Source organism: Podarcis tiliguerta, assembly GCF_965153285.1.
Source record: "Podarcis tiliguerta genome assembly, chromosome: 2".
NCBI lineage: Eukaryota > Metazoa > Chordata > Lepidosauria > Squamata > Lacertidae > Podarcis > Podarcis tiliguerta.
In genome coordinates, this window is record NC_139535.1 from 111,856,656 (window position 1) to 111,874,959 (window position 18,304).

Consider the following 18,304-nt stretch of genomic DNA (forward strand, 5'->3'; position numbering starts at 1 on the left):
GCCTCTTGCCCAGCACCCAACAGAAGCCCATACTGAGAGGGGGCACCAACTCTGCATCACAGAACAGAACAAGAAACAACATCTTTTCCATGAAAGTGGAGGTGTGTGCAAACTTTCCAACTGCACAAGAACCACCCGTCAGCCAGAATAGAAAAGTCCATTATTATCAGCTATAGAGAAAGTGGTGGATGGGAAGCAGAGGTTGATTGTAAATACGAGCAGTGACTTCATCTCAAAAATTTCAACACATACGGATGCATGAACCACCAAGGAGCTTAACGGCAATCTTGTCCCAATGACCCAGGAACCTGAGATTACACCCTCAGCTTCCAGGAAAATACCCGTGTCATGTCTGCAGCAGTAAAAAGTGTGGAGGCATCTGATAAATTAGTTTGGTTATTGTGGCAATAGCCTGTGATACGCAGAGTCAAGTCAGTGATAAACAGAGTCAAGTCAGTGGTCCATTGGGTCCAGTGTTGTTCACTCAGGTAGTAGCTTTCCCTGTCCTTGGACAGAGAGGTCCTCCTTGGCCTCCAAGTGGCCCTGTTAACTGAGATCCTTTAACTCAGAGGTGGCTAACCTGTCACTCCAGCTGCCATCAACCTCAGCCAGCATTGCCAATGATCAGGGATGATGGGAGTTGTGGTCCAGCAATATCTGGAGGGCCACAGGCTCCTCACCTCTGCTTTTACTGGAGATGACTCAGTTCGAACCTGGCACTGTATGTAAACTGGAGTTACTGTCTTTCTATCGCTGCCATTCATTAGTTCTCTTTCCAGTTATCCAGTTGCTGTTTTCCTTCTGTCTATTTATTCAGTTTGAGCCTGATCACAACAGGCTTCAACCCACCCCTGCAGGCCCCCAGTGCCAAGGCAGCACAGATTAGTATCGAATTTGTACCTAACTACTGACGTTTGACAGCCAGGAGAATCCATCTGGCTGGCACAGTACTGCCCTCCTTCCTTCTTTCCCTCCTTCCTTCCTTCCTTCCTTCCTTCCTTCCTTGAGAATTAGACCTTCAAACTTTTTTGGTGTGAACTTTTGACAGTCTCAAAAAGCTAAGTGTGTGTGTGTTTGTATGCCTGTGTGAGAGAATGGAAGTATAATTTCAGGGTTCCACAGAAACTACAATTTCTTTTGAAGTTGGTATTTCAAAATTTATTTGCTGAGTCATCCCATCTGACCCACGAAAGCAGCTGAGTCCCCACAAACTGTTTGCTCATTTACAGTCCCACACACTGCAGAGTTCAGCACACCTAATCCCATTGAAATCAGCAGCCTTGAAATGCAAATAGTTTTTCTTAGGCTTTAGGCTTAGGCTGTTAATGTAAAATCACTGAGCCTATTCACCTCTCTCCCTTGCCTAGGGACAAATTATGCTTGGGGTTGGTGTGAGGGGTTGGTGTGGAGAGGGAGAGAAGACTGGAAGAAGATCTTCCGATCTTTCAGAACTTCTAGTCCCACCCTAGATCCGGCACATCTTTCTAACGAAAAAGATTGCGCGAACCCTGTTAAGTGACGCCAGGAAGTTCCAGTTGTGGGAACTGATCCTGGGCACAAAAAGTCTTCAGTTCCCACCAGAGGAGAGACTGACGACTGTTTCCTGTTGCAGCAATGTTGACAGCTTCCTCCGCTGGCTGTGGCTGTGGCTGTGGGGCTATGGGTCTGGGCATGGCAAAGTCACTGGCATCGACACCTGGTGGCAGTCGACACACTTGCTGGCTTTAAGGAGCTATTCTCTGGCTTTCCTCTCTGTGCCTGGTGGAGGAAAAAAGGTAAAGGTAAAGGGACCCCTGACCATCAGGTCCAGTCGTGGCCGACTCTGGGGTTGCGGCGCTCATCTCGCTTTATTGGCTGAGGGAGCCGGCGTACAGCTTCCAGGTCATGTGGCCAGCATGACTAAGCTGCTTCTGGCGAACCAGAGCAGCGCACAGAAACACTGTTTACCTTCCCACCAGAGCGGTACCTATTTATCTACTTGCACTCTGACGTGCTTTTGAACTGCTAGGTTGGCAGGAGCAGGGACTGAGCGATGGGAACTCACCCCGTCGTGGGGATTCGAACCGCTGACCTTCTGATCAGCAAGTCCTAGGCTCTGTGGTTTAACCCACAGCGCCACCAACCAGGACTAGGAGTGGCCCAATTATTTACACTGGACAGCAGCATTCAGAAAACTTTACAGGGGCGAGCTGGTGCACAAAAGCTCCCCACAAAAACACTCAATGCTTGCATCACCGGACTGTTTCCAGTCAACTACCCACACCTTACCTTTTCAAACCCAGCCTGGTGTACCACTCAGGGCTTGTTTACATCTTGTTGTTTGTGTTCACATCTAATTTGCATAGTCCACATGGCATTACCCTCAAACACTAGGACCTTGGGGTCCCTTCCAACTCTACAATTCTATGATTATATGAACACCAACCTTGATGTCCCCCCCCCCCTGCAAATTTGGGTTTATGCAACACAGGGACAACCTGATTAGGAGAAACAGGCTGCAGGCCACGCCACTCAGGATCACAGTGTGTTTCAGAGCGGGTGGGTCAACCTACTTTCTGCTACTCCCCTTGCCATGCTCCCTACTTCCTTAAATTAATACTTTCATTTCTCATAACAACACCCACACGCATCCACATTTCTTTTGGTCTCTCAGATTTGCACAAAACCAGAAAACTAAAAAAAGTGTGTGCGCAAGAATTTACAGCTGTCTTTGTGAATGGCTTTAAAGGAGGATATGATCACTATGATCACTATGTTCTGCCTCCTCTGTCAGAGACAATTAACTCTCTGAATGCTGCTTACTGGGAATCACAACTGATGAGAGTGCTGTTCTGCTTACAAGCTTCTTGTTGGCAGCTGTAAGAACAGGATGCTTGGCTACACGGGCTTTTGATGTGACCCAGCCACATGCTATTAAGAGTACAGAGCAGGTGCAGAGGCCCCGATCCAAACTGGGACCCTGATGGAGGGTAAGAAGGCTGTTAACCCTTCACCTTCCCACACACGGTTACGGTCCCTGTCCTGTGCCTGTTGTTTGCTTTTGGAAGAACGCTCCCATTGGTGCCAATTAATTTTAATTGGGAAAATGGTGTGGATGTGTTTATGAAGTCTTAAACCTTCTCTTCCAGAACCACGGTCTCAGTTCAAATTGCCCTTCACACAGCTGATATAAGCATTTTTTTAAACAGCCGAAGACCCCATACATATGTCTCCCATGTTGTGCCACATTATGTTTGCCTCTATTAATCTGCTTCCCAGACAAACTTTTTCACCATCACATATAACCACATGCAGACTCATTTCTGCATTCGTGATCAGGGGGATAGAACAGCTCCCCTATGAGGAAAGGTCGCAGCATTTGGGGCTTTTCAGTTTATAGAATCATAGAATTAGGAGGGACACCCAGGGTCATCTAGTCCAACCCCTTGCAATGCAGGAAACTTCTGCCCAGCGTGGGGTTCGAACCCACAACCCTGAGATTCAGAGTCTCAGGCTCTATCAACTGTTCTCATGAACCGAAGCATGCCACAGCTATGACCTGGTAGCAGCTGGTGCAGCAACTTTGCTGAAGCAAAATATGAATAAGAGGTGACACGGCAGAAGTCATAGAGAGTAGAAGTTATGGCATGCAGAAAGTGGATAGCGATTTTTTTCCCTCCTGTGTAATGCTAGAACTCGTGGACATACAATGAAGCTGAGCGTTGGAGGGTGAGGGGTAAAGAAACAGAAAGTACTTTGTACGCTGGCATCTCCTGCTGAAGAAGGTCAGTCTCATCCTTTGAATTATTTTCTTCCAGACAAGGCCACTCCTGTTTTACAAGCTGGTATACCTCCTGGCATCTTATCTACCTGTCCTCCAGGTTGGTTTCCACCCAAGAGAGCCTGGTTGCCTCAAGCTAGGTTTATGTGCCTAGTTCACATACAGGTATTAATTTTGGAAAGTGAGACATCTGTTGAGACTCAGTGCCACTTGATAGACTTGGAAGCACGGTCTCATCTAGTCAGGAGAAGAAGCAGGAGGAGGAGGAGGAGGAGAACAGGTCATTTTGCTTACGCACTCTTCCCAGTTATTATTTCTTGACCTGTTGCCACAACAGAAGAAGATGCATTCTTCAACGTTGTCAAATCATATACAGAAACTGGAATGAACCAAGAGAGTCCTTTGGTCAAACCATTACCTTGCCAGCCTCCAACTGATCCACCTGTTCAATTCAGGAAGGAGTGAATGCTCACCACCCAGGCCCACAAATCACTTTTGAAAGCTGTCATTGGGTCTTAAACCCACATCATGAACTAGCTGGGAGCCACTCCTTCGATGCAGCTAGAATGAAGGCCCTCAATGCATGTGCAGAACGCCTGCTCTTTATTAATTATTCCCTACAGCTACGCATCTTCCACAGAAAAGTACAGTGGTAAAGGTAAAGGTAAAGGGACCATTAGGTCCAGTCGTGACCGACTCTGGGGTTGCAGTGCTCATCTCGCTTTATTGGCCGAGGGAGCCGGCGTACAGCTTCCGGGCCATGTGGCCAGCATGACTAAGCCGTTTCTGGCGAACCAGAGCAGCACACGGAAACGCCGTTTACCTTCCCACCGGAGCGGTACCTATTGATCTACTTGCACTGGTGTGCTTTCGAACTGCTAGGTTGGCAGGAGCAGGGACCGAGCAACGGGAGCTCACCTGGTTGCGGGGATTCGAACCACCGACCTTCTGATCGGCAAGTTCTAGGCTCTAGATGCATGTGCAGAATGCCTGCTCTTTATTAATTATTCCCTACAGCTATGCATCTTCCACAGAAAAGTACAGTGGTACCTCGGGTTAAATACTTAATTCGTTCTGGAGGTCCGTTCTTAACCTGAAACTGTTCTTAACCTGAAGCACCACTTTAGCTAATGGGGCCTCCCGCTGCCACCGCCGCACGATTTCTTTTCTCATCCTGAAGCAAAGTTCTTAACCCAAGGTACTATTTCTGGGTTAGTAGAGTCTGTAACCTGAAGCGTATGTAACCTGAAGCGTATGTAACCCGAGGTACCACTGTATAGGGTATGGATTTCCAGCAGGCTTCCTGCACCCAATGAATGACTAAAGGTGTGGAGGGAAATAAAACGGGGACGGGGGAAGCTCGGGCCCGCCAGATGTTGGCGGACTACAACTCCCATCATCTTTCACCATTGGCCATGCTGGCTGGGGCTGATGAGAGTTAGAGTCCAACCACCTTGGGAGGGCCACAGGTTCTCCCAACTGGATTAAAGAAAAACGTGGATCCCATTGGGTTCCTGTGTTGAGAGGGCAGGTTTTCTCTTTCTGGGATGCTCTGAACCCTGCTCATCACCACACCATCTGAGGGTGCAAAAGGAAGGAGAGGAAGGAGGTGTTGGGGGGGGCAGAGGGGCAGGGGGGGGGAGCATCTTGCCAGATTCTCTCTGGAGCCATCAGAGGAGACGGGAACAGCCTCAGGCACCTTCCCGCATTCCAGCCAAATTGATGCCATAAACACACTGAAACATTCAGAATTCAAGAGCGAGAATATGAGGGGGAAGCACAAAGCTGGGGGACGGGGGGGGGGGGGAGGGACAGCTAATTTGCTTTCTAGAGCCCATTCGCCCACCCGGCTTCCTGCCAAAATGCAGTATCGGTGGACACTAGCCCCTCTGAAAAGGACACTGTTCCACAACAAGCCCCTAACCTTGGCCCACTGGGGGGTAGTATCCTGTGCCAATTCTATGCAGAGCCGATCCGCCCAAATTAATGGAGCCAAGTGAGTCATGTCTATGAATTTCAACAGGTCTACTCTGAGTAGGACCAGCATTTGCCACAAACCACACTGCTGGGAAAAATGCATACTCTCCATCCACCCCACCCCACAAAACCCCAGAGAGGTTTCCTTGGAAGAAAACATATGGCTCCTGCACAAGAAATTAGCAACAACTGTCCTTTTTTCTTTTTCTCCTACAAAACCAGCCATCCAGGAAAAAGCCCCAAGTTTCGTCTTGTACCCCGCTCAGCTTTTGGCAGCTGTGAGGTTCGTGATACTGCAGGCCAACCCAGCATAAGGGGAAAGCTAGGAGGGATGGATGCAAAGGTATTGAGGATTAAAAGGTAAAGGTACCCCTGCCCGTACGGGCCAGTCTTGACAGACTCTAGGGTTGTGCGCCCATCTCACTCAAAGAGGCCAAGGGCCAGCGCTGTCCGAAGACACTTCCGGGTCACGTGGCCAGCGTGACATCGCTGCTCTGGCGAGCCAGAGCCGCACACGGAAACGCCGTTTACCTTCCCGCTAGTAAGCGGTCCCTATTTATCTACTTGCACCCGGGGGTGCTTTCGAACTGCTAGGTTGGCAGGCGCTGGGACCGAACAGCGGGAGCGCACCCCACAGCGGGGATTCGAACCGCCGACCTTTCGATCGGCAAGCCCTAGGCACTGAGGCTTTAACCCACAGCGCCACCCACATCCCTTAATTGAGGATTAGCCTAAGCAAAACTAGGTACACAAGAAAGAACTTTTTCAAACAGAGCCGCCGTGGAGAGTCCTGTCTTCGCTCTTGTTTCCTGCTTGTCCACCGAAGGATGCTGCCCTGTGGGGGAGAGGAGTAGAGTTGGCCAGCTCCCCCATCTCTTTAGCACCAGTAGCTGCCTTGTGCGGAGGAGGAGGAACAATATTAAACAGGGATGGAGATAAGGGCATGCAGCACTCTCAGAAGCTGCTGTAAACTTGGCCTCCCCCATGAGCGTCTCCCGGCCAGGAGAGTCAAGGCCAGTTCCAATGGACAGCTGCTATGTGGTTGTCTGCTCCTCTTAGTGGACTGGGGATAACGAAATGGGGAAGGAACACAGTGAAGTTTGCCCAACAGCAGGGGAAGGAAGTACTACGCCGAACGTTACTTAGGCACTGTCTGCAGTGCAGGAAAAGCCCATTCAGAACCAGTGAACTCCCTAATTCCTGGACCTGGGAACTGGTCACCTACCGTATTTTTTGCTCTATAAGACTCACTTTTTCCCTCCTAAAAAGTAAGGGGAAATGTGTGTGCGTCTTATGGAGCGAATGCAGGCTGCGCAGCTATCCCAGAAGCCAGAACAGCAAGAGGGATTGCTGCTTTCACTGTGCAGCGATCCCTCTTGCTGTTCTGGCTTCTGAGATTCAGAATATTTTTTTTCTTGTTTTCCTCCTCCAAAAACTAGATGCGTCTTGTGGTCTGGTGCGTCTTATAGAGCGAAAAATACGGTATATAGTCTCTATCTTATCAGGATGAAAGATCACTTGGTTGGCCCTCATCCTGCCAACTACTGCATTCAGATGCTGGTTTAGAACCAAGACTGCTTCTCCTGATTCAGATGTTTCGGAGAAAGAGAACTATGGTGTCATCAGCATATTGATGACATCATGCCCCACGGACGGCTTGCCTTAACAGATGTTGGACTGGAAAAAGTTTAAAGACTATCTACAGAAATACTGTAAAATTAATGAATGTTAGAACAAAGTTGGAATGAAGTTATATGGCTTTAGTAGAAATGTTATAAGGAATTGAGTATAAATAGATTAATAGAGTGTTAAAGGAAAAAATAAGGTTAGGATGTCTTAAGATAACTATAGGATAGAAAACAGAGGAAGATGGAAAGGAATTGCTGAAATAATTAATAGAAGTGGAATACAAAAAGGGAGGTGTGAGGAGGTCGCTGAAATAAGTGAATGGAACATAAGATATTGAAATTGTTTGATGTGTTTTAAATTGTTTTTGTTTTGTTTTGTTAGTTTAATGTGTTAGTGTTAGTGTTATGTAGTGTTTTTGTATTGTATTGTATTGTCCATTTTTATTTCTTCTATGTAGTGTTTAAATTGTTGGAAAAGTAATAAATATTATTTTTTTAAAAAACAAACAGATGTTGGTGTATGTTGCATTTCCTTTCCTGGAACCTGAACCGAGGCAGGTTCAACACAGACCACGGCTGGCATCATCCACTACTAAGAAGCCCAGCACAAACAGCTGAATAAGACTTTGTAAAGGCTTTTCCTTTGGAGAAACAGTACCACATTTGGAACCGTTTTGTTGCAAGAGATAAGGATATCTTCCCTCTGAGTGATGCTTCTGTTGTGGCGAGGTCTCATTCTTCTAGCATTTCAGAAGGAAATTTGATTAAACGGCTGCTGATTAAATGTGAGGCTTCTTCCTCACACAGCTAGCCCCTTCACTGCCACTGAGATTGCTGTGTGCCAGATGGCTGCGTGACTGACGAAAGCAGCTACTGGCTAGTGCCTGTGTCATCATTAATGGCAAGACATGCATGTCCTCACCCCGTAACCCAGTTTGCTTTTAATTTGTGTCCGTTCTTTCCAGAGCAAGCATGTTCCTACATTACCAGATGAGTTCTAGTACAGACCTTTATTAACCAGACTAAGCATGAAATTAGACTCCTCTTGCACGAATTTCCTGCCACTTGCAAAAACGTTTTTCTTTGCAATTTGCTTATCATTTAAATGTGTGCATCCCACTTCAGCACTGAAACAGACACCTATTCCTTACCCTCTCTTATTTATAAGGAAGTGAACAGGTGTTTTCATCACCCCTCCATTTATGGGGATTTTTGGCTTCGACTGTAGAATTGGACACAAACACCAGCATAATACTAATGGCCAAGTAGCACAGCATATCATTAGCCCAACAGGCCCTTCCTCATTGCGAAGCACTCTTGGGAAGAGATGCATTGTAGAAGGGAAGGGGCATGGGGAATGGTACTTAACCTTTCCCCAGCCAGTCACTTTTCTCCTGACACTTGTCACCCCCCTCCCCTGCTTTTAGCCCACCAGTGTTCTAGAACCATGTTCACCTTGCAGGTCTAGGGGGAACTTGGGAAGGGTGAAAAACACCCATTTCTCCCCACCCCACAAACACACACTCCCTCCTTAGGGTGCTTTGTAAATAGAAGGGGAAGAAATGGAGGCAGTGAGAGATTTTACTTTCTTGGGCTCCGTGATCACTGCAGATGGTGACAGCAGCCACAGAATTAAAAGACTCCTGCTTCTTGGGAGAAAAGCAATGACAAACCTAGACAGCATCTTAAAAAGCAGAGACATCACCTTGCCAACAAAGGTCCGTATATTTAAAGCTATGGTTTTCCCAGTAGTGATGTATAGAAGTGAGAGCTGGACCATAAAGAAGGCTGATCGCCGAAGAATGGATGCTTTTGAATTATGGTGCTGGAGGAGACTCTTGAGAGTCCCATGGACTGCAAGAAGATCAAACCTATCCATTCCTAAGGAAATCAGCCCTGAGTGCTCACTGGAAGGACAGATCCTGAAGCTGAGGCTCCAAGACTTTGGCCGCCTCATGAGAAGAGAAGACTCCCTGGAAAAGACCCTGATGTTGGGAAAGATGGAGGGCACAAGGAGAAGGGGACGACAGAGGACGAGATGGTGGGACAGTGTTTTTGAAGCTACCAGCATGAGTTTGACCAAACTGCGGGAGGCAGTGGAAGACAGGAGTGCCTGGCGTGCTCTGGTCCAGGGGGTCACGAAGAGTCGGACACGACTAAACGACTAAACAACAACAAAATGAAAGAGAGGCTGTGAAGCAAGGCTAACATGTTGTATGGCTATAAGGAGAATGTTGTGCCCGTTGCTCCAAAGAAAACAGACAAACAGAACATCTGTGCAAACCCTGAAGAGCAGGTAGGTTGAGAGAGCTAGGCTCCGCAACTCTAGATCCTTCTGTTTGAAGAAAACAGGCCCGAATGGGTAGGAGGTATGGGCTTCTGCAGCAGGGAGGAAAATGGCAAAGGATGTGCGTTGTGTCCAGGAAACAAAGCAGCAGTCTTCCCGTTTTCGTTTTTCTGATCTCAACTGACCTATAATCCAGCACTCTTCCCCTACTTCTGGCTGCAGCGTGGGAGGAGCAAAGATGTTTTGGGACACGATCTCCAGACTTTCGGGGGGGGGGGGAGCCATCGAAGAGTGAGAGGTGTGTGTGTGTGTGTGTGTGTGAGAGAGAGAGAGAGAGAGAGAGAGAGAGAGAGAGAGAGAGAGAGATGGGAGGGAGCGGAGTGGGGAGAGAAACTGACAGCACTGCTCCCTTCTGCCTGGGCCTTGCTTGCTCTCGCTCTCTTTCCAGATGAAATAATTATTTCCAGCCGCCCTGCCAGCTCATTCAGCTGGCCAGGAGGGAGTCCCAATTCATTTCAGGCAGTGCAGGCCAAAGCAGGCCTCAACGCTCGTAACGGGGGCCCGGCCACTAAAAGGACTTAACAGCTTGAGGAGCCAGCACGGTCCTGGGCCTGAGATGGCTGTTAGATGAGAAGTCAGGGATGCGAGTGCAGTGCTTCAGTCCTAGCGGCCGGTTTACTGGGGCTCAAACTGGCCTGGAAGGCCTTAATCTCTCTCGCCTTGCAATACGTATTTCCTAACTGTTCCAGATATGCGGGGCCTGGCCGTGATTAGTCAGTGACGGTGGGGAGGCACTTTCCATATGCTCAGAGGCACTAGGATGAGTCCTGAGGGTGGAAGCTGAGTTGCATTTCAAATCAAATTTCCTGACCCTTTAAGTGCCTCTGTTTTCCAGGGAAAGTCCCAGATTTACAGAAGCCAACCCAGTTTCTGATTTGATATGTCCTGCTTTTCCTTAGGACGTCCCTCACCAGAGAAAAGTTGGAGGGTATGGCAGGACACCCCTGCTTTCATCAGAGAAATGTTGGCAGGTATGACGTTATATGAGCCAAGGAGATAAGTAACTATACAACCTTTAGAAGACATCTGAAGGCAGCCCTGTGTAGGGAAGTTTTTTAAATGTTTAATGTTCCATTACATTTTTATATGCAAAGATTTTCAGGAGCCAGGTGCAAAGAAAGCCAAACAGATGAGCACTGTGTGCAGGCTGCACAAAAAATGCTTGCATTGGGACATTTCCACCAGGTCAATATGCTTAGGGTGCCTGGGTGTAAAAGATGAACAGGGACTCTTAAAAGGGGTACACAGGAGAAGGATTTTTGACAGGTGCAGGCTGACATGCAGGCTTGAGAAACACCGCTCCTCCCCCTCTGTGTTTGTTTTTATACCGCTGCTGAAGTTACAAGGCGCCATCCTGCTTTGCTTCGGGTCACCTGAGAAATACTGCATCAGACAGAATCACATCAGCTTTCAGATAGTGCAGAAGCAACCAAGTTGTTCCACAGGCATCCACTAGAGGGACACGGCTATAATGCAGCACAAAGCGCTGTGCACTGTATGTAGCTTTGGCAGAACCCAAACGAACCGTTTAAATGACCCCACCCTAAGACTTCAGCCTAAAACCTGTCAGAGCTTTTCAAGAACAGGTTCAAGGAAAACCTTCCCAGCCGAACTTAGTTAGGCATGCATTCCTGTGTCCTGAATGGATCTTCCTTGATTAGGAGGAAGAGGAACCATCATGGTTACTCATTCATGAACTTCCCTGACCGAAGAGGCAATAACATTTAAGGGTTCTGCCTTCTTACCGGCATCCTTGTAAAACATGAGCTGTCTATGTCATCCACTCCCACAACCCCATTATCCTTTTTCTCACTTTCAACAAGGGGTGGGGGGAACTTTGGGCTTCCGGATGTTGCTCCCTGGTGCTGGAGGAGACTCTTGAGAGTCCCATGGACTGCAAGAAGATCAAACCCATCCATTCTGAAGGAAACCAGCCCTGAGTGCTCACTGGAAGGACAGATCGTGAAGCTGAGGCTCCAATACTTTGGCCGCCTCATGAGAAGAGAAGACTCCCTGGAAAAGACCCTGATGTTGGGAAAGATGGAGGGCACAAGGAGAAGGGGACAACAGAGGACGAGAAGGGGACAACAGAGGACGACAGTGTTCTCAAAGCTACAAGCATAAGTTGGACCAAACTGCAGGAGGCAGTGGAAGACAGGAGTGCCTGACGTGCTCTGGTCCAGGGGGTCACGACTAAACGACTAAACAACAACAGCAACAACAAGCTGCAGGCAGAACAATACTCCAGAGCAGTGAAAGATCTCCATTCATTTCTCATTTATTTGTCTTGAGCCTGATTCAAGATGCTAGCTTTAACCCTTAAAGTCCCTGGGCCTTGCCAATGTTAAAGGAACACCTTCTTCCCCTACCTTTATAGATTGGTAAGAGAGACCCTGCCAGCTTTGTGACATCTCCTTCTGATGTTAAGCTGACAAGTTGAAGATGCAGTGCCTTCTAATTGTTAGCACAACTGTGGCACTCCCTCCACAAAAGGTGCTGCTAAATACTAAAACAATCTATAGACTTGGGGAAAAAAAGGAATGTATCACCTTTTCTGAAGAGCTATGCTAATGCTGATCTTCCTGCTGGTTTTAGGTTGCTAAGTGGCACCGGCACTTTTTAATTTATTGGATTGCTTTGTGTAAGTTTCCCTGCCTTAGATTTCAGAAAGGCAGGTTAGAAATTAAAAGGATGAAAGAAAGAATTCAGTGTCAGGGTGACAATGAACAGCACATTTGATCCCCGGCTGTGACATGTGTGTGCATGTGATATGTGAACGCTGTTAATGGAGGGGAGAATTTGGAAGAGAAATTAAAATGCACACTGCAGTCGGTTTAGTTTTTTTGCATTCCAGCTAAGAGCAGATTTGGAAACAAAGCCAAGGTATGCCTCGGGCGCCGCGAAAAACTCCATGCGATTGACACCGATTATAAAACACAATTTCAGAAGACACCCAGGCACCCCTGTGAAGTGCAATTGAATTAGATGTGACGCAAGTCACGTGAACGCAGAGGGTGCCCCCTGGTGGACAAGAAACATGCAGACAGGTTGGAAATAGGAGTTTGGGGGCTGCAGTTGGCAGAGCTAAAGCAACACAAGACGCCAAATAACCTGGGGCTGCCCAGGTCAAAATGAAAGGGCTTAGCAGAGTCCAGGGCAAGGGCACCATGCTTCCTGGGCACATCCCTTCCTCCAAGGTAGTGCTGTTCAGACAAAGGCACAGGCAGGCTTACATACGCACAGCTCTGAAGCACAGAAGCATTCAATGAACTGGAGGCACGAATGACTGACAGCCCTGCAGCGTGGGGACGCTGCTTTGGCGTGCTGGAACCTGCACGCGAGAAAACATGTAGGGCTCCAATCCCTGCATTGGCAGGCGGGAGGAGCCGAGCCTGGAGGTCTGGCACGGAGCCCGGGCACACCCTGGGGCGGGAAAGGGCAGAGCGGTCGGAACATGCCCCAAAGTATGGGGAGCAGAAGCACAGAACCCGGCAGGAGCCAGTTAAGACCCACACCAAGCAAGCCCCGGGCACAACACCCCTAACACCCCAGTTAAAAAAAAAGCCCCAGTGAAACTGAGGCACAGTGTACACAAAAGACATGCGCACACAAAAAGAAAAGGGTTTCTCTGAGCACCTCTAGAGTTAAGGTTTCCCCCTGGAGCCCCCTCCAGTGAGACTGGGGGAAAGCAACTCCTCAAGGGTGACGCAAGGTCCCCTACAAAGTAGAGGCCAGATGCCCTCCCCAGGGTGGGATCCGTCCCAAAATAGCTCCCTGAAAAGTCAAGCTCCTAGCCAAGATTGCTGTGTGGGCCAAGTCGCTCCACCCACTGTGAATTCCCTCCCCCCCCCCCCAATATCCATGAGGTGGAATGCTTTTCCACACACACACACACACGGACTCATAAAATTACGGCGTCCTGGAAACTGCTTGTTTTTTGACATCATGGCAAAACAGCATGGGAGGGTGGCTTTCTGTTTCGACATAACCAAATGGCTTTGTGAAAGCCACTGTGTGGCAGTAGTTCCATTTTAAAAATGGCTGCGTGAATTGCTATGTGTTTCAAGTTCAGGGTTCAGTATCAACACCCTCCAATCTGGTGATAATTCTGAGCTCAGAGTCTTTGACTTTACATATGCCTAAAACACACTCTAACTTTGGGTGCCCAGTGATGGTGTGATAGGCATGTCAAATGACAGACAGCCCCTATTCAAGCAAGATACAAGGCTTGGTTCTTAGCTAGCTGCACTCAGCACCAAAAGGCATATAAGAATTGCATATCTTTTGGCTGATACGATTTTCTTACTAGGTTGTAAAGGACTGTGAAGAGGCTTTGCCATTTTGATACCACAATATTGCTATGCACACCTATATCGACAGAGTTTCCATGCTGGAAGCAAGACCTGGTCATATTTAAATCGTGCTTCCTGATAGTTTACCAGGAACTTGGCAACTCATCACCGTTTGGTAAATTCTGGACTAATGTACTACAATATGCTTTGCATGGGACTGCCCTTGAAGATTGTCCCTCTAGTTTAAAAAATGGAGCAATGCTCCTTCTGTCAGTGTGGGCAGCCGTGACCACATAATACCTGTGCCAGTTAGTTTCCAGGCACAATTAAAAGAGCTTGTCAACAGCTTAGCCAACATGTTCAGATTCAGATCATGGGCTTACCACCTTGCTCAAGCCACATTTTTTAAGGTGAGGCCGATCACCATCTCAACGTATGCCAGATCACTCACACAGCACTGATTTGCCCTGTGGAAATACCTGTCCAAATGTCAACTCATAAGAATTGCCCTTTCGAGTACAGATGCAAAGTGGGCAAACTTTTTTCTCTTGAAGGCTGCATTCCTTTGGGGGTAATCTGTCCATATGCTGCCTGGCCTAGTCAGGGACAGAGCCAGAAGAAAGCAGGACAAGAGGGGGCAACTGAGAAAGATCACCCCCTTTTCTCATCCTGCCCCCCCCCTTTTTCTCACTTTTACCTGTCGGCAGCATAGCTGTCAACATTCCCCTTTTTTCAAAGGGAATTTTTTGGCTGTGGCTCCAATCTGGTGGAACGCTCTGTCACAAGAGACTAGGGCCCTGTGGGACCTGACATCTTTCCACAGGGCCTGCAAGACAGAGCTGTTCCACCAGGCCTTTGGCCAGGGCACAGCCTGACCCCCTCCTTTGGTAATCCTCACAGAACTCTAGCCCAATGGTTGCCATTAATTTGATTTGAACTGATTTTATAATGAATTGATTTTAGAATGCTGTATTATTTTACTGTTGTTAGACGCTCTGAGCCCGGCTTTGGCTGGGGAGGACAGGATATAAATAATAATAATAATAATAATAATTATTATTATTATTATTAATTCCCTTATTCCGAATTGGATTCCTTGCAAGAAAAGGGAAAAAGTTGACAGTTATGGTCGGCAGCCAGATCACTCTTTGTCAAGATCACTCTTTGAGCTGCTTCCTTGCAGAATACGTTTTAAAATTAGGCTAAGGATGCCTATCTCTCGGGTAGACCCTGTGAAGAAGAACCACCCTGCAAGTTCTGCTAATCTATACAGCACCTAACCCTAAATACAGTATTATGCAGGTGAAGCAGCCCAAGACAAGAGTCCATCCGCACAAATCCTTTGCCACCAGGTTCAGTTATTGTCTAGACACTTCTGTAAAACCCTGAGGGTGTAATGCATCTACAGGTGTCGTCTCCTTCAGCCTTACAATAGCTTTCCTTATACTTATGCTTATTAAAATTTGTATACTGCCCTTCATCCATAGATCTCAGGGAGGTTCACAGCATAAAAGTACGCAGAAAATAAATAATAAAAACAAGTACAAAACAAAACAAAACAATAACCTCCTTCTCACTTTTGGTCTGGACTGAGCTCTTTTCCTCCCATCCCTGCAGGCAGCTCATTATGAAGAAGAGGTCTACAATCCAGGCTGAGGCTCAAAACTCTTTTATTGACTGGTTGCCAGTGAGATCCCTACCAGGCACCCTATACCAAGCCAGTGCTGCTTATGAACTTTCAGCCAGTGAATCCGAAGACCTAAAACACTTCTCTACATTTGGCTGGAACAGTGTCAGGGGAAATCTTTCCAGGGCCCAGAACAGAAATCAACACACAGCACCCAGAAGCCGAATCTCTTTATGGTCAGGTAAGCCTGGCCTCCATACCACCCTGGCAACAAAGCCCCAAGTGCCCACCGCCAGCACAACCCCTTTCGGCCGAAGGAACTCACACAGTGATGCCATTTCCTTGGGCAGGTCGTTAGGGTAGCTCCGGAAGTAGCCTCCATTGGTGAGCACCTCGAAGTGCGGGTTGGGGAAAGGGAAAGGGTAGACCGCAGGCGGGAAGCCGTTCACATGAGCCAGGGGGGTTCCGCCAGAGCAGCCCCTCTCCTTGTTTCCTGCCATGGCTGAGGGCGCACGAGAAGCTGGCTTGAGAGAGAGAGTCAAGATTCCCCTTAGAAGATCTGGGTTGTGCCGTCACTGCTCTGGGAAGGTGGTTCCATGGTGGTGGTGGTCTGTGCAGGTTCTCAGCCCCCCAGCGAAGGTGTTGTTGCTCTTCTTCCTCTTCCTGTTGTGCTGTCCTGCATGGGAGAGAAGAAGCACACCAGAAGCACATTAATGTCCGTCATGTTCTAGCAGAGGGTGTTATAAAGGTAAAGGGACCCCTGACCATTAGGTCCAATCATGACCGACTCTGGGGTTGCGGCGCTCATCTCGCTTTATTGGCCGAGGGAGCGGGCGTACAGCTTCCGGGTCATGTGGCCAGCATGACTGAGCCGCTTCTGGCAAACCAGAGCAGCACATGGAAACGCCATTTACCTTCCCACCGGAGCAGTATCTATTTATCTACTTGCACTTTGACGTGCTTTCGAACTGCTATGTTGGCAGGAGCTGGGACCGAGCAACAGGAGCTCACCCCGTTGCGGGGATTCGAACCGCTGACCTTCTGATCGGCAAGTCCTAGGCTCTTTGGTTTAACCCACAGCACCACCCGGAGGGTGTTGTACTTGAAGTTAAACGTTTAGTTCTTAGCCCACCATTTCCCTATAGAGTCAAACAGCTTGGGAGGCAGCCCCTTCTTATATTTCAACCTCTCATTCTTGTACAGGTGATGGCTCCCGCAATCCAACAAATATTGCACTCCCCTTTCCTCGAGAAAAATTTAAAATTTTGCATGTACACCAGGGCTGGTGTGCACATACATGTTCTCTTGAAGGGTGGAGGAGGAAGCTAATAATGTTGGTCATACCCTTCCCAGCTTCAGTAGGTGCTGGGTTCTTTTAAAAGAGCAGATATGTGTTCCAACATTGGTGCACATATAATACTTCCTATAATTTCAACAAAAACTTTGCTCAACGTTGCCAGTTTTCACCCAAGATAGGGGACGTTGGAAGGAATGGCAGTAAGACAGATAATGCAAAAGGGAGGGGGAAAGTTCTGGCTTATACACTATCAGACTGCCCCCCAACCATGCAGACAAATGGGAGAGTGCTCCCTCCTCCCACAATAGCTAAAGGGAGCTTAGTTGAGTAGCAGAGTTCAGGGATGGCGTGCAATAAATACCGTATTTTTTGCTCTAGAAGACACACTTTTCCCCTCCTAAAAAGTAAGAGGAAATGTGTGTGCGTCTTATGGAGTGAATGAAGGCTGCAAGGCTAAGCCAGAAGCCAGAACAGCAAGAGGGAGCACTGTGCAGCGCTCCCTCTCGCTGTTCTAGCTTCTGGCTTAGCCGCGAGAAGCCTCCGCCTTCATCCCGCTGCCCTGCGGAGGCTTTGTGCTTTTGTGGGAGGTGGGGAAGGGACAGAGAGCGCAGCTCTGTCCCTTCCCCCACCTCCCAGAAAAGCCCCCAAGATCCGTGCTCCCCCTAAAGAGCGCACAGCTTTTGCGGGTGGTGGGGGGAAAGCCAGGAGGCTTGCTTTCGCTGAAGCCAGGAGAGCAAGTGGGATCGGTGCGCACCGATCCCGCTTGCTCTCCTGGCTTCAGGGATAGCCCCACAAAGCCTCCTGAGTGAAGAGAGAGGAGGGCTCCCTCTTAGCTCAGGAGGCTTTGCATTGCTTTCTTATTTCTTGTTTTCCTTCCCTAAAAACTAGGTGCGTCTTATGGTCCGGTGCGTCTAATAGAGCAAAAAATACGGTAAATAAATCTCCAGGTTTAATACTTGCCACCTCCAGTTAAAAACATCAAGTAGTTGGTGATGTAGACAGATTCTGCCAGAGATTCTAAAAGCAAACGTTTTGGGAGAAGGGGCCATTGATCCAAGGGGAAAAGGAGCAGGGATGAATTGAGTAAGTAAAAAGAGAAGCTCCTTTGAAAGCATAGATCAGGTCAGATGTTCAGTTGCAAAGCTCTCCTTAGGTTCAGGGCAGCCTCCCACCCGACAGCTTGCATATTTGGCCAACTGATGGTCAATCTGATTCACAATTTCAATGGCATTGCAACGCAGTCCTGGGCAACCTCCCATCTGAGAACTTCAAAGGTGCACATGAAATTTGACAACCCTGCCACCCCCCTGTCCTCTAAAGAGCTGCTTTCAGTCAGAGTAGACAGTCAAGGCTAGGTGGACAAATAGTGGGCATTG

General features: G+C 48.2%; 2 protein-coding genes across 3 annotated transcripts in view; both read right to left on the reverse strand.

The window, feature by feature from the left end:
* CSAD (cysteine sulfinic acid decarboxylase) overlaps nt 1-18,304 on the reverse strand; it is a 742,174-nt gene that overhangs the window by 161,361 nt on the left and 562,509 nt on the right. The window lies entirely within an intron of this gene.
* Nucleotides 1-18,304, reverse strand: part of RARG (retinoic acid receptor gamma) — a 122,930-nt gene that overhangs the window by 54,131 nt on the left and 50,495 nt on the right. For both annotated transcript variants that reach the window (XM_083427773.1, XM_083427774.1), the window contains exon 2: nt 15,957-16,307. In XM_083427773.1, coding sequence (XP_083283899.1) covers nt 15,957-16,131 — 175 coding nt within the window. In that variant the 5' untranslated portion in view covers nt 16,132-16,307. The remainder of the gene's footprint in view (nt 1-15,956; nt 16,308-18,304) is intronic.